The following is a 23,805-nucleotide window of genomic DNA, read 5'->3' on the forward strand; positions in this document are numbered from 1 at the left end:
CGCTAAACAGAGAACACTGTGGCATGCTGCAAAGCAAACACAGGGCCCCAGGGCACACCAAAAGGCACATGGGTGGCTTGGAGGCACACAAAATGTGAATTGAGGGGTCCTGAGGACATCAGAGGACAAACACAGAACTCTGGGGCAAAAAAAAACATAAAGGGCCTCAGCACACATCAATGGGGCCATAAGGCATGTCACAGAGCTTGATGCAGCTGACTGGACAGTGCCTGCAGGCTCCCCCACCACCACCCCATAGAAACTCTGTGTCCCTGCTCCAGACAGACAGACCCCAGCCCTAGACACACGAAGGATGTTGCGGAGTGCTGAAAGCAAATCCACGATCAATCTGGGCACCTCACACAGCCATGGAGGGGCCCTGGCTGCCCCCACGATGATGGCAATCGCTCCCAAGAGCCCAGGCAGAGCAAGGGCAGTTCCACACAGCCCTGCGAACAGCACTGAATTCCCTGTTAACTGCAGGCACTCCAAAGTACAAGGGACTTGGGCAACAGCTCCCAGCCCCAGGTGCAACTTGTAACCTCCTCCCCTAAGCATTATCTCCAGGCAAGGGAACATCCAGAACCACAGACATCAGCACAAAGAATAAAGCAACTGTTTATTGTTTTACTGCACAGAAACACCACCTGGGAGTGAGTCCGCCATGAAGCTTGGTGCCAGCATGCTTACCCTTACTTAGTGATATCTGAAAAGTCATTGCTCTGCCAGCATCCATCCATCAGGGAAGGATCAGCTCCTGCTGCTGCCTTTAACATGGCAGGTGTCTGAGTAGCCAATGTCCTACCCCTTCTGCTTTTCCTTCAGGGATAGGATTCAGCTCTGAGAGTTGAGAGGACAATGTCTGATCTCACCTGCCTGTATTTTTGTACCTCCCAGCCCTACTCACATAAAATACAGCCCCAGGACTTAGCTGTGTCCACACTGCAGGTCAGAGCTCATCCTCCATGGCCAGCTGCAGATCTCTGCAGAGCTCCCAGCTCTTGGGTGACATTCTTCTAGCAGGCTGTCTATCTGAACTCCTCCATCTTGCCTAAGAGTCTCCCTTCGGACATTATAACTTTGTCAGCAGCAACTTGTTGGTGCAGACATAGTAAAACCCATCACCCTACAAAACTATAGAGCAAAGCAAAGCAAAAAAAAAATAAAAAATGAAATAATCAAAGCTCTGCAGAGGCTAAGGCCCAGTTGGAATTGAGTCTGGCAAGGGATGTCAAGGACAATAGGAAGGGCTTCTTCAAATACATCAGCAGCAGGAGGAGGACTAGGGAAAATGTGGGCCTGCTACTGAATGGGGCGGGGGCCCTGGTGATAAGGGATACAGAGAAGGCAGAATTACTGAATGCCTTCTTTCCTTCAGTCTTCACTGCTAAGGGCAGCCCTCATGAATCCTGCAGCCTGGACGTGACAGAGAAAGTCCAGAGAAGGGAAGACTTTCCTTTGGTTGAGGAGGAAAGGATTAGAGACCTTCTGGGCAGGCTAGACATCCACAAATCCATGGGCCCAGATGGGATGCACCCACGGGTACTGAGGGAGCTGATGGATGTTGTTGCCAGGCCTCTCTCCATCATCTTTGAAAGGTCCTGGAGAACTGGAGAGGTGCCTGAGGACTGGAAGAAAGCCATGTCACTCCAGTCTTCAAGAAGGGCAAAAAGGAGGACCCAGGCAGTCATAGGGCAGTCAGCCTCACCTCCATCCCTGGAAAGGTGATGGAACAGCTCATTCTGGGTGTCCTCTCCAGACATATGGAGGAAAAGAAGGTGATCAGGAGTAGCCAGCGTGGATTCACCGAAGGGAAATCCTGCTTAACCAACCTGATAGCCTTCTATCATGGAGTGACTGGTTGGGTAGATGAGGGGAGAGCAGTGGATGTTGTGTACCTTTACTTCAGCAAGGCTTTTGATGCTGTCTCCCATAACATCCTCCTAGACAAGCTCAGGAAGCGTGGGTTAGACAAGCGGACAGTGAGGTGGATTGAGAACTGGCTGAAAGGCAGAGCTCAGAGGGTCGTCATCAGTGGCACGGAATCTAGTTGGACGCCTGTGGCTAGTGGAGTCTCCCGGGGCTCAGTACTGGGTCCCAACCTGTTCAGTTTCTTCATCAATGACCTGGATGAGGGGACGGAGTGCCTCCTCAGCAAGTTTGCTGATGATACCAAGCTGGGAGGAGTGGCTGATGCACCTGAGGGCTGTGCTGCTGTTCAGAGAGACCTGGACAGGCTGGAGAGCTGGGCGGAGAGGAACCTCCTGAGGTTCAACAAGGGCAAGCGCAGAGTCCCACACCTAGGGAAAAATAACCCTAGGCACTAGTACAAGCTGGGGGCTGACCTGCTGGAGAGCAGCTCTGCAGAGAAGGACCTGGGAGTGCTGGTGGATGACAAGCTGACCATGAGCCAGCAACGTGCCCTTGTGGCCAAGAAGGCCAACGGTATCCTGGGGTGCATTAGGAAGAGTGTTGCCAGCAGGTCGAGAGAGGTGATTGTGCCCCTCTATTCAGCCCTGGTGAGGCCTCATCTCAAGTACTGCATCCAGTTCTGGGCTCCCCAGTACAAGAGAGACATGGAGCTACTGGAGAGAATCCAGCGTAGGGCTACAAAGATGATCAGAGGGCTGGAGCCCTATGCGGAATGGCTGCGAGAGTTGGGCCAGTTTAGCCTGGGGGAGAGAAGACTGAGGGGGGATCTTATCAATGTGTACAAGTACCTGAAGGGAGGGTGTCAAGGGGACGGGGACAAACTCTTTTCAGTTGTCCCATGTGACAGGACAAGAGGCAATGGGCAGAAATTGAACCACAGGGAGTTCCGCCTGACCGTGAGGGGGAATTCTTCACTGTGAGAGTGACAGAGCACTGGAACAGGTTGCCCAGAGAGTTTGTGGAGTCTCCTTCTCTGGAGACAGTTGAGATATTCAAGGCCTGCCTGGATGCAACCCTGTCTAACATGCTCTAGGTGACCCTGCTGAGCAGGGAGGTTGGACTAGATTATCTCCAGAGGTCCCTTCCAACCTTACTGATTCTATGATTCTATGAAAAAGGCTTGTCTTGTCCCAGGAATTTAAGGGCAGATGTTAATTAATTCCACGAGGCTTTAATGTTTCCTCCCTCTATCTACTGTCTTGCTGTTTCCCCAAATACCACTGCCAGTTAACTAACTAGGAGTTGCACTTACTGAGCCCTCTGAAAATGATCTCTTGATTTTACAGTTCATACAATTTCTCTCTCTCTCTCTGTCTCTGCTTCTTCAGTAATTCTGGCCACTTAACCATCGTTCCCCTGAGATAATAATCTGCTGTCCTGTAGCTTTTAAAATAGGATGTTTCACAGATGTGTAAAGTCACATGCACAGAAACACATGTAGGTAGCATACTTGTTGTAACACGTGCAGACTTTCCATTATATGTTGGTGATCTATTATTCCAATTGCTATTAACAGCGATCCTTCCTCAACAGGAAGAATGGGCTTTCCTTTGTGGGAGATGGAGACAGCTCTCAGTTGGTTCCATTTGATTTAATCACTTCAGCTTGCTTACATTTTTTTGGCCTCTTCAGCTTCAGCCATGGCAATTCATCTGAAAGAGTAAATATTGTGTCTTTCCATCTATGCACATATGATAGCAAAACAAAATAGGAACAGGCAAAGCAAAACTAAGGCAGATGCAGTTATCGATATCCACAGGATAGGAACAGGTTACTTAGCCCTCAGTGCTGCCTCTGGGAGGTTGGAATAACTAACAGTTATTATCAATAGTTACCTTACCCATGGCAGAACACCTCCTGCTGTAGCAGTTGCTGGGGATACCAAGCGTCCGCTGCATTTTTGCTTCCTTTTTTCAATCCCGTCCCTTCAGTATTAATCACAAAAAGGCTGCTTGTCTAGCTTTCCTCTCTGTCAGCATTTGCTGTCATTGGTTCCAGCTCTGCAACAAAGAGAGAAACTGGCATTTTACTTGCAATGAAAGGCAACGAAAACATTTATGCGTGTTCTTTTTCCCTTTACCATGTCCTCCTCCCCCCCACACTTTTTTTCTCCCCTCCTTCCTTAAAGGAAAGGTCTCAATACAGCACTTTGCATCATACTTTATATATTGTACGTTGTTGGAAACATCGCATACGGCAATTAGGACTGGGCTAATAGATAGGCAGGCACATCACCTAATACTTACCTACTCCATCTTCCACAAAATCTTGTTTTTAATCCTGCTTCAATATTATTGTTAGTGTTCAGTATCCTTTCTCAAACCCCTGTATACACCCACTTAACCAGCAATTCCCTTGGTCTTTAACTACATAGAAAAATGATAGCACTTGATTTGCCTGTCTCTCTTTCAAACTTATTACCTTTTCGATACAGCTCCCAGATTCGCTTGGATGCTTGTCTCACAGGTGCTCAGGTTTTCCTCAGACTTCTGCTAATGACAGCATCTTTTTCAAGTTAATGCCCATTTGCTCTTCAGTTCCTGTTGCTAAAACTAGATTTTGGCATGCCATTTTGCATGCTGCCCAATGATTTGAATTATTATAATCCCAATTCAGATCTACTCATGGTTATGGTTGTCAGCTATCATCTTAATCTGCCAGTTCCCTATCCTTTTTCAATATTAGTTCTCTATGCCCTGGCTGAAATATCTGTTGTAAAAATACTCGAAACCCCCCCTCCTTCCCCCCCCCCCAAAAAGTAAGATGTCCCTCTACTATTGTAGGAAACAGTCAAGCTGCCTTCTCTAGGTCTTCCTGCACCCGGGACATTTGCTGTGCCCATTGAACTAGATCCCGGAGCCCATGGCCAATAAACATAGGCATGCAAGACCAGTGCAGGCGGCTGCTGATCTGGTGCCCGTGGTATCCCCATACCTGGTAAGGCATCACAGTGCCAATCATAGCAGCTTGCAAAGTGACAGATTAACTTCCTGTAGGAAGTGACAGGTATAGGCTGGAAGTTTGAGCAGAAGCAGATTCAGGTGCTGAAGCGGAGCCAGGGGGAGCAGAAGCAAAGCCGTTACTTGAGTCTTCCAGCATTTGTAGTGCAGACATACATCTTATGTTAGCTGAATCTATGAATCCCCTGGATGCTTAAACACCCGGTTATCCCAAATATACCAGTAGTTCATTTGCTGAGGTTTCCGATCCTCCAAATGAACCATCCAGTGGCCAGTGCTCACACTTGAGGGCCTTCTCAAGTCTGTAGTGACCATTTGCTCTACCCTTACCGAGACCTGAGGTACCTTTGATTTTCTTTTAGTTTTCCAGTATTTCTGCTGGCAGTAAACCCATTTTAGCTTCCTACTGAACCCTCCATGATTCATGCTGATACGGTTTTAGTACCTCCCTGGTGAGCATTGCCACCACAACTACTTCCCAGTGAACTCACCCTGTGCCGGCTGCGTCGAATGCAGTTCCAGCACTCACCAGATTGGAGGCTTGCTGCGTCCCACTTGGATTGCTAAACTGTTAAAAATTATCTGTTCTCTTTTGTTCACTCATGGGCACCAGTAATGAGCAGCAGGAGTCAGATTTCTAAGTATTTTGGTTTTGTTTTTTAAGTTTTATTGCTAGCAATAAGGTGCTTTTTGGCTGGGAGCACAAGCAGGGACCTCCTAGCAGCTTTTTTGCTACAACTTTTACAGGATAGTAAGTTATTACATATTCGATACTTTAGTTCATATAACGAACCAGATCTATCCACGATTCTTAGTTCTACCAATCTCCTTACCATGTTACAGTACAAGGTAGTTCTCCGCCAGCATTATTTGGTCCATCTTATAATTATTCATTAGCTGATTTTGTACCTCTTCTGGTGTTACCTTTGAACAACTTTTGTACTGCTGGCTGGATTAAACTGGCTTCTTTGCAGTTCTTCAACTTTGTACAAAAAACAGGGCTAAGGCAAGGTCAGATAAGATGTTCTGCTTGCAGGATGCCGTGATCTTGCATGTTCTTTCCATGCAAAACTAGAGTATAGTGGAAATTTTCTTAACACAATGCTCAGTGAAAAGGTCTCTTCCAGTTTTGAATCTGCAGTGTTCTGCAAGCACTCCCTGAACAAAACTGACATGTACTCACACATGATTTCCATAGGCACTACTATCCAGTAAAGAATCACCTTGCTCTTCCTATTAGGAAAGAAAAAAAGCTCAAGTTTTTCCCTGCATTGGGCCACTGCGCATTATCCCAGCTGCCCTTAACAAGCCCTAACTTTCATCTGCTCACAACCCAGCCATTCTATGAGGCTATCCTCATGTGCCAGGACATTCTCCAAGTCACCCTGTTGACTCTCTATGACACCACATCCCAACTAAAAAGCCATTGTTCTGGTATTTGATCGTTCTCTGTGAAGCAGGACTCAGATTTTGCTGGTACAAAGAGCACCATATGTTCTGCCAATACGCAAGGCAGGACGGTGCCGACAGCTGCCTAACGTACGTATCCTCCGACTATACCGCTCTCTGTGCGCTTACACTGCAGGCTCTTAACAACCTAAACATGGGTACCCATCTAGACTAGTCCTGCTGCTCAGATCCTACTTCTCATCTCTGAGCAGCACAGCTGCTGGATAGCTTACCTTAAGCCTTTCTGTAGCTTAGGCCAGGCACACAGCTCAGGCATCACTGCCCACACCATTGGGACCTGCCACACTATTCAGGCAGAATGAACCAGGAAACCCTGCATTTCAGTAATATCAGTGAGAGGACGCAAGTGTCACTAAGATACAGGCCTTATAGCTTGCTCAGTTACAGGTTAGGGAAAAATTCCCCCTTGCCATTCTCCACAAACAGGATATGAAAAACCTGCAGTAGGTAGCCAGAGGGAGTCAGAGGCTCTTTGCCAAGAAACCTACTAATCGTGACTCCTTAATTAATCCATTTTAATGGGACCATCGGCCAGTCAAAAGTGGCGCTTTCAAGCAGTGCTGCCACATGGACAAGAAAAAACAGGACTACTGCAACACATTTGCCCACTGCTCCTCTCACACACCAGTACAGACACAGGCAATTCTCCCCACCCCAGTCACTGTCTCCCCCACAGAAAAGATCCCGACACCCTTCATAAGCAGGAATGACACAGATCACCACTCCACCCGCGAGGCCCGAGGGATGTGACTCAGACTTTGCTCTAGGCCTCCCCACCGCAAGCAAGCCGATACTCCTCGGAACCCAGTACAGCCTCGCTGCCCTCTCCGCCGCGGAGCCTCACACGGCCTTACGAAAGAAGGAAGCGGCAAGCTGCGCCCGGCTCGGACCCTGGCTCGGGCGCGGCGCGGCGCGGCGCTATGCAGTGCGGCCGGAAACAAGGCGGGAAAAACACGGGCGGGGGGGGCATGTGACGCATGCCGGCACCCGCCTGCGGGCGTGCCCGCACCCGTCGCTAGGGAAGTGAGGTCACGCAGCATGGCGGGCGGGCGCCGCAGCCTCTGAGCTGCCGGGGCTGTGGGGAATCCGCGTCCATCCTGCGGCGCACCTGCGGCGCCGGTGCCGCCCGCCTCGCCGCTGTCACGCGGCGGGACAAAGGCCGTGATGGCAGCGGGAGCCGCAGGGCTGTGAGGTGGCAGGGCGCCAGCCGGTAGGGTGGACAGAGCCGCCGAGCGGGGTCGCAGAGGGAACGAACTGCCGCTATGGAGCTGCGGGTGGGGAACCGTTACCGGCTGGGCCGGAAGATCGGGAGCGGCTCCTTCGGGGACATCTACCTGGGTAAGGAAGGCGGCTCGCCCGGGCGAGGCCTGGCGGGCCCGGCGCGCTGTGGGGAGCAGCGGGAGCCGCGCCGGGAGCTGTGGGAGCTGCCACCCGCTCCCGGCACCCGCTGAGGCCGGACTGGGCCGCTCCCGCGACCTCGTTTCGTTCCAGCTGTAGGTCAGACCCCTAGATGCTCCTCGATGCAGGGTGCCTTGTCACCGGTGCAAGAATAGTTTAATATTTTATTGGCATCGTGTCCTAATTTAGACAGTGCAGAAAGCAAGACTTCTGGATTATTTGCATGCCCCTTCCCATTGTTGTCTTGTGACCTTGGGCACACTCAACCTTCTTGCCTGTAAAACGCGGATAAGGATGTCAATCCCTTCATGTGAAAAACCCTTCAGAAAAATATTTTGAAACAGAGATGTCACCCTCCGCACTGTCGGTATTAAATGTAACTGCAGTGTGCTAGGAGAAATTGCTGTCACTGGGAGGACTGTGTTCTTCCTGTGAGGCCTAAACAAACTAGGTAACTAAGGATGACTGGATTGGAGCTAAAAAACGTATAAACCCTTCAAAGAGTCAGCATAGGTCAGCTATCCTCTTGCTTGAATGTTATCCTCATGTCTTAATGCATGCATCTTATCCTGCTACTGTGTTTGCTATGCGACCGTAAAGTTGGCAGGAATAGGACTGTCTTTTCCTGCCTATTTATGTAGCTCTCCATCGTAATGGTTTGCTACATTTGATAAGCAGTGGTGTGTACAAGTTCTGAAAATATGCTTTTGTAGAGCATTATGTTCTGCAAAACAACAAACCTTAAGAAACCGGGAAAATCCAGGGAAACGTAAAGTTTGTATACTGCCACATAAAAATGAACATTTAGCTTTTAAAAGTTGTGTTAACTTTCAAAAGGCGCATCAAAAGACATGGGAAAAAAAAAACTTGCTGGAGCAAAGGTAGGTTAGCTTCATATGTCTGGAGGGTAAAAAGAATGTCGCTGGCTAATGCATGTAGTACATAGTGCATGAGGGTTTTTTTTTCTAGATAACAGCACTTTGTATTGCAACACACAGTTGCTGTTCTGAAATAATGTTAGTGAAAACTGCACTTGTTTACGTTATTGAGATATTGGTTATCCTTGAAATAGAACATACGCCTACTGGAAATTCCAGGTTTCTGGCAAAAGGTTTGTGGATTGTTTAGAGGCAGAGAACACGATTCTTTCTCTCTCTAATGCTTTTATAAAAGACTGAAGACTGTTGCAAGAACAGTACACATAAGTTATGCAAAATCGTCGTGTGCTACCTTTGGGGTTTTGGTGGGGATTAAGACAGCAGTTAAAATCTGAAAAATCTTAGCTGATCTGTGAAACTTACCTCAGCTTTTGACTACTCAGGTAAATCTATTCACATTTAAGTACAGCGTATTCATACTTTAATTTGTAATCTGAATTAACTGATAAAAATAAATCAGGCAACTATTGTTACTGTTGCATGTGTGGTAGCTAGACTGGAAACAGTAGATATTTTGTTTGTCACTTTTATCTTCATGGGTAGAGCCCACTAAAAAATTGCAGAGGAGATAATAGTTCTGTATTTATTAGCACAGAACTAGTGCTGTATGACATTTTTCACAAGAATTCCTTGTCCTTTGATTTTATCCTCTTCGTTTAATCCCTGAGGAGTCAGTGTGGATTTGCTTTCACGGCTTACTGCAAATACGATGATTGAGTCAACAACTAATAGCAAAGTATATGTGTAGAAGATCTAACTAACGATACAGATTTCTTTTTCTGAGGTAATTGCTGTTTCAAGAACTGAAATGTGGCAGTCTTTTATAGAGGCCCATTTTGTTTGCCTAACATAATCTGCTAAAAGAATTTTTTAAAACCTATGCTGTGTGTCATATGAAACATTTAAAACAACAAAAATAAGTTTATTCAGATGTTCAGACTGTAGAGTAGGTATAACTACATTAAAATAACTTTTTAAATCCTTTCAGATCTCATTAGTTTTCTTAAGTACGGATGGCTTTCTATCCTTCAATGGACTTCAGGTTTCCAATTTAATTTTATGATTAATCTTTTTTTTTCCAGTCTTCCTATAGTTTCTTTAATGAATTTAGAGTGTTGAAGACAGTCCAATGAGAAGAGGAGGAAGACCTTGTTTTTTTTTTCTTTCAAATACAGAGCTCGCAATTCACTCTTGAGTATCACAGTTCTTTCATAATCTTTCCCATTCTCTCTCGTGCCTCAGAATTTGTCTTCCGGAATTTGGAGTGGCCCCAAATTGGCTTACTGAGGATGGTAGGGTCCTACCGTTCTACCACAATAGTGGTAGGCACTATCTTAAAAAAAAGAATTGACAAACCTAGTGAAAATAAAATTTAGGAATTTAATGTACCTGCATCTGTTAAAATTACCTTCCAGCAGAAGAAGTGAAAGAGTAGCACAGATTACGAGACACTCTAAGTAGTACAAAACAAGGAATACCATACAGAAAAAAGAATCAGAGTAAGCATGTGTTTTCAGTCACTCTTGCAGTGAAAAAATGTTTTCTTATATTCAAGCAGAATTTCCTTTATCTCAATTTATGCCCATTGGCTCTTGTCCAGAGTAATGGACAGAGCTCTTGGAGGGTCAAAACTGTGATCGATCAGGTAATGATTTACTACTGTATGGAGCAGGACTTGATATCTGTAGTACTTTCTTCCATGCAGGTCTTGCCCCAATCAAACGCAGACATCTGCAGATATGTGTACAGAAAGATTTGCTTTTCAGTGTACCCTGAGGGTCAGCAGTTTGTGTCCATTTCATATCAGAATAAGAAAAAAAAAGCCGTTTCTGATGCTGATCGCCCTCAGATAGTATTCATCAGTGAATGTTTTTTGTGGTCTTGAAGAGGGCAGGTACTGAGAACAGGAAAAAGCATAATCTGCCTTGTAGGAAAGTTCAAAATCAAGGTTGTATCTGTTTTCTTTTTGGTGTAAAATGAAAAGATAATGCCTTCCTCCTTGTGTTATCAAGGAGGAAAAAAAGTACATCTGTCCTTTGATGTTTCTGGATTGATGTGCAGCACAGCCCCTTTAAAATCCATTAGAACAATACATTCACAAAATATGAAGACCTTAGACTACAAATTGAAGAGTTTCTGGTTGCTGCTACTGCCCAGTGACCTAAGTAGCAGTCAGGGATCTTGTCACTCATCCCAGTCATGTAAGGCAGATATACAGCCCTAGATACAAAAAGGAGAAATTATTTTCTTATGTCTTCTGGTACAGTAAATGTCTTGCATCCAGAGAGAGCTTCAGACAGTTTGTTTTCTTAAGGTGCATTGTCAAATGCCTAATAGATACTAATCCTAATGTTGTCTCAGCACATCACACTTTACTAGAAACACTCTCTTAATACACATGTGCACACACACACAAAAAGACATTTTCTTAACCTAATAAGATAAATAGCCTTGCATGAATTCAAAGATAATTCAGTGTTCAGTCGTGTCTTACTACCCAGGGGTAAAGAATGGCAAAATGACTGAAATGATACAAAACAGAAGTTTGAATTTCAAGACTGTCTAAAAAAGATGAAGAAATAATACACTTTTTTTGGGGGGGGGAGTGGCCTTGCAAAGGTTTGAGAGAATGAAATTCAATGGTGCCCAGTGACAGGACAAGAGGTAACAGGCACAAACTGAAACACAGGAAGTTTCATCTGAATATGAGGAAAAACTTCTTTACTGTGATGGTGACAGAGAGCTGGAAGAGGTTGCCCAGAGAAGTTGTGGAGTCTCCTTTTCTGGAGATGATCAAAACCCGCCTGGACGCAGTCCTATGCAACAACATGTTCTAGGTCGTGACCCTGCTTGAGGGAGTTGGACTAAATGATCTCCAGAGGTCGCTTCCCACCTCAACTGTTCTGTCATTCTGTGAAATCACTGAAAGCATGAAATCTGCTTGCTGAGTGATAGGGGAACCTGTGGTTCGAGAAGCTGGTGTGATTGCTTTTTACAGTAAAACTGTGATAAAGTATGACTGTGACTGGACATGGCTGTAGGTGACAGGACATCTCATTGTGACAAGGTATCTCAGGAAGGCTTCTTCCAAAGGGCCTCTCAATTTTGACTCAGATAGACAATAATGTTTTGGTATTCTGTAGATTCAAACACCTTCATATCCTTTTTTTGCTTGAAGACTAAAGGAAAATGTCAAGTAAACGTAGGAGAGCTTTCCATGGGAACTTGTATTACCAAGAAAGGGGAGGAAAAAAAATGGTTACAGGTAAGTTTCATACCTAGCAAGTATCCAAAAGCTCATAAGGTAGTTTCTGTATAAAATAAATTTGCCCCGCTCCTTACATAACAAAATTGGCTGTGTTATCCTCATTAACCTTGCAGATAGTAACCAGAAAATGAAACTGCTGTGCTATCAGAATAAATGTTTGAAGATGGGTTAAATGCTGTTTTAGAGGTAGAAATGGAGGGTAGAAATAAAGGCTTGCTTACGAATGAACTGAATACTGAGGTGATACAGTTTGCTGCTGATGAGAAGATATTTAAATTAATAAAAACAATGGCCAGCTGCAAGAACTGTGAGAAGATTTCAGTGTTGAACAGCCTGGCAGTGAAACAGCAGAGGAGATTGAATACACACAACTGAAAAATCATACCCATTTAGGTGGGGGAATAGTGTGTCTTTATAGACATAAGGGTGAGCACTGAAGGAGCTTCTTAGCTTCAGGAACAAGATTTTGGAGTTATGATAGTTCTGTGAGTACATTAGCTCAGTACTCAGTAATAGTCAAAAACAGCATAAACAAGTTACTAGGAATTATTAGGAAAACTAATTGGAAAAAAAATCATAATACTATTGTTCATCTGTAACTTGATTATTTTGTGTGGATCTGAAAAAGGCATTATGAAACTGGAAAATTTACAAAGAAATGAAACTGGAAATAATTAGAAATAATACAAAATGACTTCTATACAAAAAATGACAAGGATATAGGATAGCAGCCTTTGACTTCTTATGCTAGAGTGTCTAATGTCTGTGTTCTTCTAAACTGCTAGTGCATTGGATAGAAATTAGAAGACTTCAGAAGAGTTTTAGATAATCATGGCTGAAAGTACTTAACAACATCTGGATGTTTGCCATGGAGAAATAACTTGTCAGTGTTTGCTTAGTTTCAGTATTTACAAAGGAAATGCAATATGAAAAAATATTGTGACTGATGTTGTTAAATTTTTCTGATTTCAGGAACTGATATTGCTGCTGGAGAGGAGGTTGCAATTAAGTTGGAATGTGTGAAGACCAAACATCCTCAGCTCCACATCGAAAGTAAAATCTACAAAATGATGCAGGGTGGAGGCAAGCAAATTCTTTTCCTTTCTAAGAGACTTAGTTGTTTTTATGTTTTTGATTTTATCTTCCATCTTTAAGTATTTAATAGCTAAGATCTCTTTTGGAAAATTATGAGGAAGTGGAAAAGGTGATAGGGTAGGTGCAGTATAGGGTAGCAATTTCCAAACTATGGCTAGCAAACCTCGTGTTATTCTGTAATATCCTCTAAAAATGCTTAGGGCCTCAGAATATTAAAAAGTGAAAACCTGGACCAATATAGAGCAAAGTTTGGTCTTGCGTGGCGGTATGTTGCTTGGTTAGTGGTATTTCTCATGGATCAATGAAAGCAGGTAACCACTGGTGTTGAGAATTTAACCTAGCTTCCTTGATACAGTAGCACAAATTCTAAGCTTAGTAAATTCGTGCTAATTCTTGTTAAATTCTCTACTATTGTTACTTAATTAAAAGTATTTCCTTGCTGTAGGAATTCTAACATGTAGTGGCGTTAATAGTAGAGAGCATGAATGAAGCAGTTTCATAGCTCGTGCATGGTACTCTGCTAGGATAACTTGCTTAATGGTTTTAAAATTCTGCAAATGTAAAACTCCAGTGCAATTTTGGGACATAAATTCAGTATAGTTAATTTTTTTGCTTTTATTGTGTAATCTGTGGAATTCTTTCTGGGAAATGTTATACTTTGCATAAAGGCTGCATTTCACACTATATCTCAAATACAAAATGTGGTAAGTGTATATCTAAAAATAGACGGTAATGTATATTTGCAAATTTGCAGAATTAGGGTTGTTCAGTTATCTTTCAATTCCTGCCTTTCCTCAGTTAGTTACTTTCTGGGTGTAACCTGGCTAACCTTAATAGAATAAAATACTTTCTTTATAGGCTTGCTAAAGCCAGGATGGTGGGTCGCCTCTGCTGATGAAAACTGTGCAGAGGCAGGTGATAAAGCGAAGTAACCACACAAGTAGGGTTTCCCTATGAAGGGAATTCAGGAAAAATTAATTTATACTAAATAAAAATATAAATTAATTGTACTATTTCACTTCCAAATTACATAAAAATAACTCACAATAAAGTTATTTGAAATTTTGAGTGAGAATATCTACATGGGTGTAATTCAAAATATTTGAACAGTTGTACAGTTTTATGTGAAATAATGTTCCTGAGTTTCTCCGTATAGCAGAGCTATCTCTGGCTATGTCAAACTGGGTATATAGCAGTATAGCATGTCTCATAAACGGTGCTACTTCAGTAGAGATTCACCACACAGCAAATAAATCAGAACTGGAAGAAAGGCAGTAATATGAAGCAAAGGGGGAAAATCTTTCCAAATTCAGAGGGAAGAGAGAGGTATTTTACAGTGATCTTGTAGGCTTTGAAAGTATGTCTTTATTTTCAGACTTCCAGTTTGCTCCTTATTGACATCTTGGGTACTGCATGACTGTTACTATTTATAAAATATATATAAAGTTCAAATCCAACAAAACCACTAAATGCTTTCAAGTGTTTAGTTGGATCGTCACAAGCTAAGCACAAAGACTGTGAGGTTTCTGTGAAAGAGAAAAAAGCTATTTTAGATCTCTCTTGCTATATTTTTTTGTATTAGTCCTTCTATGAAGTTATCAGACTTTTAATTTCAGAAAGGCTGAAGGTAGCACGAAATATTAAGCTTCGGTAGAGATACTAAAATACAAACATTCACAGTAATGACCCTCTTAGAATCAGTGTTGTGAGCCTTGAAGATTTGTATGTGAGACCTATATAAATCCAAAAAATAAAAAAGGTACTGAATACACTGTTTTCTTTGTTCCAGTGGGTATTCCCACAATTAAGTGGTGTGGAGCTGAAGGGGATTATAATGTAATGGTGATGGAGTTGTTGGGACCAAGTCTTGAAGATCTCTTCAATTTTTGCTCAAGGAAATTTAGCCTCAAGACAGTTCTCTTACTTGCTGACCAAATGGTAGGAAACTGCTTTGGTGTTCTTGTTAATGAAGTATGTTGGGCATATTCACATTTCGTAAGAGAGATCACAACCAATTGTATTCTCTCTTTGGTAATTTAGAGATGAATAGGGTGTATTATATTAGAATAAAGGCTCAAAATTAGTTTTGCTTCTGTAAACATACAGTTTGTCATCAAAAGTAGTTACAAAGTCCTAATTTGATTTTAAAACCTGGACCTGAGCCACTTGCAAATAGGTATTACACTGCTCAAATGCAAGCAAATTTCCACCAAGAATATATTTTAGAAACAAAAGTGGAATAGACACAGGGAAAAACTAGAGAGAAGGTTTATCTATAGTCTTAAATTATATTCTCTTAATGCCTCTATGTTTTACAATAAAAAATTTAATTGCCTGTTTTATTAATAAGATCATGTTTCTAGTGCTTTTTAAGAAAAATGTGTATGCCTAGCCTCTCAGTTGTTTTCATCCTCTGTATCCAGATTAGTCGAATTGAATATATTCACTCTAAGAACTTCATCCACCGAGACGTGAAGCCAGATAACTTCTTAATGGGCCTGGGAAAGAAGGGCAATCTTGTCTACATAATAGACTTTGGATTAGCGAAGAAGTATCGAGATGCTCGAACTCACCAACATATCCCGTATCGTGAAAATAAAAACTTGACGGGAACTGCTCGTTACGCATCCATCAATACTCATCTTGGAATTGGTGAGTTAGAGAATTCAATAAATAGAAAATTTAGTGTCAGTTTAGTTTAGATGTTGATAACTTTAGCAGCCAAATGTTGCTTTATGGAGGCATAGCAGACCATCTCTATTCCTGATGCTAACAGTGCAATATGCTTAGGCTTGTGTTGGTGGGGAGGGAGTCAGTGAAGTTGTAATTCCACAGAATTAGCACATTTTTAATAACTGCAAGGGTCATAGGCTTTTTCTAGTATTGGATGAGTTTAACATGGATGTACTAGTTTTCAGCAATCTGTTGTATTTTTAAGGGGTTTTATGACATTATTGTACAGTTTTGTGTTTTTTCCAGTAGAAAATGAAACCTAATGAGTCTACTTTTTTATGCTGTTGTAGAGCAATCTCGCAGAGATGACTTGGAGTCCTTGGGCTATGTTCTGATGTATTTTAACCTGGGCTCCCTCCCCTGGCAGGGACTAAAAGCAGCAACAAAGAGGCAGAAATATGAACGTATCAGTGAAAAGAAAATGTCTACACCCATTGAGGTTTTATGTAAAGGATATCCTTGTAAGTTTCTCTTTTTGTGACACTGGCTGCAGATGTTTATTTGTTAGTGTTATTGCTTTTTTGTTTACACTAAATTCTAATGCCTGTATCAGAATGCTGTGTTTGAAGCATGTAATTTACTAGTCTTTCTGACTTGTCTTAGTGCGTGGGCATGTCCATAATAGAGATACTGTGCTTTCAAGACTGGAATCTTTGTCTTCCTAGATCATTTCTACTTATCCTCTCTGTTAAGTATTTAATGTGCAATCATTGCCATGCCTTTGAGACTGAAGGTTAGCTCAGAGTATCTGATCTACACTATGTTATGCATGTACGCGTATGTGCTGCCTGGTTAACTGCTACAGCCAAAGAGCTTTTTGAGGAACATATGTTTCTTCATATGTGTGGGTGCTCTTTCATGGATGATGAGGATTGTATGGCTAAGCTCACCTGTAACCTGTTGCAGCTGTTTCATCTAGTAATTGTCATGCTTAGTTCATCTGGTTTGGTTGGTTGGTGGCCAACATCTGTTAGAAGCGTAAGAAACTCTCCTATATCCTAGTGTGATCCCTCAAAGCCAGTCTTTTCCTCAATTTGGTATTGTTCTCATGTTAATAATTAGACAGTTTTTGAGCCATGCAAAATGATACTTAAATATACTTTAAAACTTGTTATCATTAACTGCTATTAGAGAATATTGTTTTCTCTCTGGAAAAATTCTCTACTCTTTCCGCACTCTTGGCCTCAACAGTTACTAATGATAATGAGAACCATAATTGTTATTATGGTTGTATGAAAACTTGTTTTCTATGATCTATTTCAAATGTCACTTCATTTACGTTCCTTTACACTCGTTAACATTTCTGTCCTCTGGAGTTTGCAGAGAGGGAAAAGTAATCAATTTTTCCTGCATTATTTGTTAGAATTTCTTATTTAACATAAAGTTGTCAGTGTAATCTTTCAGCTCAAAAAGCTGACATTTGAACTCAAAAGCTGACATTTTGATACTAATGTTAAGTCTCATGCATTGCATTCACAAACATATTCTGGTTTGATTGTGTAGCTAATATTTTGTAAGCCATGTAAAAATAAGTGTTCAGAATATTGGAAATCTAAACTTGCAACATGACTTACTTGTGATATTGTCCATGTTCTGTTCCTCTTCCTTCCTTCCTGTCCCTTGTTAGCTGTTAAGTAGCAGAAATGAATCTTCACGTGACTTTACAGCAAAAAGGCTGTAAAGTCCATGTCCTGAGAGAAATTCAGTTTAAATACACTCAGAACAGAAAAGGCAAAAAAAACCCTCTATTTCCATTGCTGCAACTACAGTTTTAAACTTGTCTCCCCTCTGTCTCCTCAAACCCTAACATTCAGTCTCCTTTCCAGTTGACAAGTGGGATCTTTCCCTGCTCTGCAATAGACATATAATACCTTTTTCTGGGTGTACTTTGGTAGATGGGATATAGTATTGTCTTCACTAGGTAGCAAGTATTTGGTTTCTACTGTCTTTTTCTGAGTTTGAGAGGTTCTCTGTTCTTATGGCTCAGAATTATAAAAAGCAAATGTGAAGCTGGAGGAAAAAAACAGGCTTTTTCTTATTACAGCTGAATTTGCTACATATTTGAATTTCTGCCGTTCTTTGCGTTTTGACGACAAACCAGACTATTCCTATCTAAGGCAATTATTCAGAAACCTCTTCCACCGACAAGGATTCTCCTATGACTATGTATTTGACTGGAACATGCTCAAATTTGTGAGTAGCTGACAGCTTACTAGAATAAATTTTCTTAATTTTTTTATTACATTGTCAGTTTGAGTTTTAACCGATATGTTTTATCTCTTCCCCTGGAAGCTTTATTGTCTAGGAAAAAAAGATCAGGAAATGCAGGAGTTGCAAGAGCCATGAGATGGGGCTGAATGGCAGCTAAGCTGCAGTTACAATGTTCTAAATGTATAAGGCTTTTGAGGTATTTCTGTCAGGGTAGTGACCAGGTTAGGTTGCTGAATTACTATTTTCTTCCATCTTGATCTTCAGCACCAGTCTGCTATGAAACTGTTACAAGCTGTCCAGCTGCCAAAATAGCGAGCTTGTACATTACGTTTTGAAGACTATTCCAACAGATGTATGAACTGAATTTATGACAGTTTTAAAGAAAATTCACCAAAAATTAATGCCCTAGCAAATTGCACTTAACAGTTTTTAATTTTCAGTATCTATCAGACTATATAGCTTTAAGTTCTGTACTCCAAGTTGTTCACTAGTCTCAACCCACAGGGTGCAAGCAGAGCTGCTGAAGATGCCGAACGTGAAAGGAGAGAACGAGAGGAAAGATTAAGACATACACGAAATCCAGCTGTTCGTGGTTTACCTTCTACTGCTTCTGGCAGGCTGAGGGGAACGCAAGATGTAGCTCCACCTACTCCTCTTACCCCAGCTTCACATGCTGGTAAGTGAGCAAATACCAGGATAGATGCACCTTGCAGAATACGCTAATTTGCAGTTTGTTCTTGGTAATTGAAATCAGGAATTAGAATTAGGATACCCGACTGGCATTTGTCTTTAGAGTATTTTTTGTTGTTGTTTTTATTTGTTTGGGCTTTTTAAAACAAATCGAAGGTAATTGTACCCGTTGCCTGCCAGTTGCTACTTACAGATTTCTGTGGATGTAGAACAAAGCCCTTAATTTCTCTGGCTTTGGCTCTGTGGAAGCCATATAAGCAAACAGCAAGAGTTCAGGAGTTTTTGAACGATTATGGTTTAATTCCTTTTCACATTATCAGAATACTAATGGAGTTTTTCTCACAGCCAACACCTCTCCTCGGCCAGTGTCTGGTATAGAACGAGAAAGGAAAGTGAGTATGCGATTGCATCGTGGTGCCCCAGTCAATATCTCATCATCTGACTTAACAGGCCGACAAGATACCTCTCGCATGTCAACTTCACAGGTAAAAAAGATTTTTGTGTAATGCAAAAATGAGGGTGATTTGATTGGGTTAATTTACTAAAAGAGCATATCAGCTAACTGATGAGATTTCATAATGATTTTTCAGACAATGTTGGTTCATATAAATGTTTGAAGTTTTACTTGAATGTTTGTAATTTGGCTGTAGGCTACTATAAAAATTCTTGTACCTTGGCAGTGATAATCCTAAAAGCTGAGAGTAAAGAAAAATCTTTTGTGTACGGGACAATGCAAAATCCTAGGGATACAGATTTTTTTTGTTGTTCTTTTGTTTACAGTTGTAGTGTTTAGCTTCTTTGATTATTGAATTTCTCGTATCAGTTATCAGTGAGGAAGTAGAGCAAGTTGGAGTCAGTTATGAGTTATGTTCCCAAATCAATGCAATGGATAATATCGGTACAGACTAGAAAAGAGAGAATTCATAAAGAATAGAAAGGTAAAGCAGTGAAGAAATACTGTAGTGCAGTACAGTAATTCAAAGCAGGTAAGCCACATTCACAGATGATTGAAAGGTCACAGAAGGCTCAGTTGAACAAGGGTGGCAGGAGGTTGAATGATACAGTGATTCATAGCTGTAGCCTGCACTGAAATCATCCGCATTGCCCCCTGTGACTTTCTAAAAAGTTTTTAGGAAAGCTTCTTTTTAGTACCAACTAGCAGTATTTAAATATATTTTTAACTCTCTGTGCCCTATCCGAAACATTCCTTTGTCAGATCTTTCGCACAGGCTTGTCCTAAGTAGCCAGTCAGTGGATTTTGTGCTGCTTGGCTTCAGTCTTACCTGCAAAATAGGGAGTCTCTTGTTCTAAAGATAGACTGCAACATTAATGTGAGAGGAGTATGTTATGAGGACAGGTGTGGTTGCCCCTAGGTTTCATCATTGTTACTCAACACTGTGCTGGACATCTAAACACACGGTTTTTATCGTGGACTCACATTATTCCTTGTTGATAAATATATTGTACTGATTTTAAAAAAAAAAAGAAAGAAAGAAAAAAAAAGAAAAGAAAAGAAAGAAAAAGAATTCAGTTCCTTTGGCTTCTTCATTTCTTTGGCAGAATTAATTATTTGGGATTATATGTGTTCTTGTACATTAAATCGTAGTGCTAGAAGGAGAACTCTTTTAGATGGAGGGCAGATGGATGTATTTAATGAAGCCTGAGGTCACAGGGCTTTTTTGCAAATGGGTGTTACATTCTGGCCTGAACTGCAAATGAGAAAGAGATAAGACAATGAAAACACAATGGAATCAGGAAAAAATGTCAATCTGGAATTCAATTTTACTAAGAATAATAGAAAGCCTGCCAGAGGGGATTCATTTACCAAAGCAATAAAAAGATGATAAATACCTGTGTGTCATAAAAGTTTTTTTAATCAAACTCAAAATGCATTTAAGAAGGAAATGTGTTTCCCTCATCTGTATAACAGGAGAAGAAACAGCACAGCATAGTATTTTATAGAATGAGAAATTCGAAGCAGTGGAAGAATGTCTGTGTGTACAATGAATGATGAGCAGCATCGTCTGATTAAGACCAATTTTGCCTCACTTCAGCCTGCACCATAATACTTATGTATTAACTGAAGCAGAAATTTGAGGGACTTTAGCTCTAGAACCTACAAATCCTCTGTCTTATGACATCCAGTTTGCATAGTAAATAAACAGCATGATATGATTTCATTTCCTTCTAAATATTAAGTTAGAAAACTAGAACTGCAGCTGTTATTTTCTTCCTGCGGCTTATATAAGAAGAGATAAAACTTTTAAAACATCTGTAACACTACTTCAGTGCTTTTAGGCATATCCACATCAAAGGTGTCTGAGTATAGGAGAAGATGCTGTGTGTCCATTTAGAAATCTGTGAATGTTCCTGTTTTTGCCTGACAGTTAGGGTCTTGAACTTTAAAATGTCAGAGATCTGAGGGAGAACAGTGCTAATTTGGATTTCTAACAATTTAACCCCACCAACTTAAAAACCTAGGGCTGTAGTTTGCGTATGTTTTAAGCTCACAGAGTTTCTGGAAAAGCAAGCTCTCTCTAGCATCAGTATCACCATTCATACAAACAGATGCAGAACTGGACTGGAGAATTAATTCTCCTGTAACAAAAGCAGAGTGGGATTTTTTGTGGGGTAGCTTTCAGGTGGATGAATTCTGTTTCACCATGTAGCTGCACAAATGTTTGTGCTGGCGTTAAGGATGGATAGTGCAGGAGGAAATACAGTGGGCAAGCAGAGGAGACAGGTGAGGCTATCTCTCTTGGCTTTGGTGGCAGTTTTTGCCCGCTTAAAATGTTCATTGAATTGTAGTTCATGCCACTAAAAAAATCTCAGGTTGAAATAATTTATGGCTAAGGTTTATGAGGAGTATGAAAATGCATAGGTTGTAAGTGGGCATAGCTGTGTTTTAATTATACCACATACTAAAGTATGAGGTGAAATACTGGTTTTAAGTTTCTGTGAAGCTCGAGTCTAGTTATGGGCTCCCTATTATAAGAGAGATCTGGACATACAGGGGGGAGTCCAGCAAAGGGCTGTTAAAATGGTTATGGGGTTGGAACATGTGACATACATGGAAAAGTTAAGAGGGCGGGGATTGTTTAAGTCTAGAAAAAGGCAGGCTCAGGGGGATTTTATCAATGTGTAAAATACCTGATAGGAGGATGTAGAGAAGATGGAGCCAAATTCTTCTTAGTGGTGCCTGGAGAACAGACAAGAGGCACAAATTGAAATACAAGAAATTCTGTTACATAAGACATAACGGTGAGGGTGGTCAGGAAGTAGAACAGGTTGCCCAGAGAGGTTGTGGAGTCTCCATCTCTGAAGATACTGAAAACCTGACTGGAGAATGCTCTGATCAACCTGCTCTAGTTGACCTTGCTTTGAGCAGGGGGGTTGATCTCCAGAGGTACTTTGCAACCTTAAATATTCTGTTATTCAGAGTTCTCTTTGAGATACTCAAGTATAAAGATGTTTCCTTGGTGAAATGTGCACACTCGAGGTTCGTCTCTGGCATTCTGAGCAAATTTCAGGTAGTTTGTCTCTGTTACCAGTCAGATGAAAGCAAGTAGTTAGTGGAATAACTGAAATAAGTACAATAATACTCGGTTATGCTAGGAGAATCAATTACATTGAGTATGCTTTATAAATTTTTACTATACAGCTGATGTTTAGTTCAGTGTACGCTTGACATTTTTTCTAAATTTTATAAAGTATGGATAATCCAGGTAGGTTTGCAGATAGACTTTCTATTTAATTTGTAAAATGGGAATATTCTGGGTTTGTGTAGGAATGTTTTTCTAAGTAGTCTGTGAATATCCACATTCATGGCATGTGCCAGCACTCCTGCCTGGACTAATGGCGTGTTTCCCTACCTACCCTTTGACACTCTGCTCCAAGTATGGGATCACTCAGTCGGCTTCTTTACAATTACAATAGCAGACTCATCAGGATCTTCTCTGGATTGTTGGAATTTATCTTTCATCTTCTGTTGATTTCTTTAGTTCTTATCAAGCTAGTGAACAGCTGTTGGTCTTCACTCGTACAGTGGTTGAACAACAACGTGCGGTCATAATAAAATTTAAATGTCTTCGCAGAGACCTCTCAGGCTTAGAAGGCAAGAGAGTTATACTTAGATTTTTTTTATCTTATAAAACTTGCCTTTGGGCCCATTAGAGAAAATTCACTTTTCAGTTTTCACTTATTCTATAGCAGACTAGATGATAGATTTAATTGCGTGTTTCAATAGCTTAGGCTGTTACTATCTTCATAAAGTAATTCTTCCATAGTCAAAATTTATCCTGAGACATTTACCAGGTTAGAAATTAAGGCCATGGTTTACTGTGTATCTTTAGCCCTTATTCGTAGTCAGAAGAACCTAAAGTACCCAATTTGCATGGCAAGGTCATTAAGGAGAAATCCGTTTGGATAGATCTAAAGAATGTAGAAAATTGTCTATACCACTTCTTATCGGGAAAACTACTGGTCATCCATGTCCATCCCAAGCATGCCAGTTTCCTTTCCAAGTCTTAAGTAAACACTAGCACTTAAGTAAGAAATTCTACTGTTCCTTTTTCATTTAACTCTGATGCATAGATCTATGGATATCTTATGTTAAGAACTAGATCTGTTATTTATAAATTGATTAACTAGACTTGGTATTGTATTGGATGCCTTCATTTGGTAAGGCAACACTGCCACTATAGTCTTCTCCTCTCATCATCCAGAGGAAGGACTACTGCTTATCAAACTTTGTACAGTGGAAATGTATAGAGAGTACTTAAAGAAATAATGAAAGCTACTCATCTGAAATTAGAGTTATTAAAGATGACCTCTGCACATTAACTTACTTTCTTGTTTTTTAAACCTAGTTTTGATTGGAGTTCAGATCTCTGTTACTAAAAACTTAAAGGATGGGAATGTAGATAATACAAATCAAAATACGTAGAGAAATTTAACGTTAAGCAGGAAAAACAGAGATTAATAATGATAGCTGAATAGATGTCTCACGTTCCCCACCACCAAGACGTTGTCCACATAGTACCTAAATCATCCTCATCGGGAAGATTATCACTTTGCAACATTAAATAACAAGTAGTTTTTGGAATAACAA

The 23,805-nt window shown here is 41.2% G+C and overlaps 1 protein-coding gene and 1 long non-coding RNA gene across 22 annotated transcripts in view; one reads left to right on the forward strand and one right to left on the reverse strand.

Moving 5' to 3' along the window:
- Nucleotides 1-594: 594 nt before the first annotated feature.
- LOC134149029 (uncharacterized) lies at nt 595-7,307 on the reverse strand. 13 transcript variants are annotated; one of them, XR_009960342.1, is made up of 7 exons: nt 7,217-7,307; nt 6,076-6,125; nt 5,726-5,963; nt 4,867-4,976; nt 4,354-4,484; nt 3,773-3,932; nt 595-3,584 (listed from the first exon to the last, which is right to left on the reverse strand). It is a non-coding gene; the product is annotated as an uncharacterized LOC134149029 (long non-coding RNA). The 13 variants fall into 13 exon arrangements; XR_009960333.1 differs by having other exon boundaries at nt 7,140-7,290; XR_009960335.1 differs by lacking the exon at nt 6,076-6,125 and having other exon boundaries at nt 7,140-7,290.
- An 87-nt stretch (nt 7,308-7,394) lies between these two features.
- The window catches only part of CSNK1D (casein kinase 1 delta), a 37,070-nt gene continuing 20,659 nt past the window's right edge, over nt 7,395-23,805 (forward strand). For all 9 annotated transcript variants that reach the window (XM_062591506.1, XM_062591515.1, XM_062591509.1 and 6 more), the window contains exons 1-8: nt 7,395-7,700; nt 12,939-13,049; nt 14,851-14,999; nt 15,485-15,713; nt 16,085-16,255; nt 17,839-17,987; nt 18,510-18,681; nt 19,041-19,180. In XM_062591506.1, the coding sequence (XP_062447490.1) occupies nt 7,625-7,700; nt 12,939-13,049; nt 14,851-14,999; nt 15,485-15,713; nt 16,085-16,255; nt 17,839-17,987; nt 18,510-18,681; nt 19,041-19,180 (1,197 nt within the window). In that variant the 5' untranslated portion in view covers nt 7,395-7,624. The remainder of the gene's footprint in view (nt 7,701-12,938; nt 13,050-14,850; nt 15,000-15,484; nt 15,714-16,084; nt 16,256-17,838; nt 17,988-18,509; nt 18,682-19,040; nt 19,181-23,805) is intronic.

The sequence above is a fragment of the Rhea pennata genome, chromosome 19 (assembly GCF_028389875.1).
Source record: "Rhea pennata isolate bPtePen1 chromosome 19, bPtePen1.pri, whole genome shotgun sequence".
Classification (NCBI taxonomy): domain Eukaryota; kingdom Metazoa; phylum Chordata; class Aves; order Rheiformes; family Rheidae; genus Rhea; species Rhea pennata.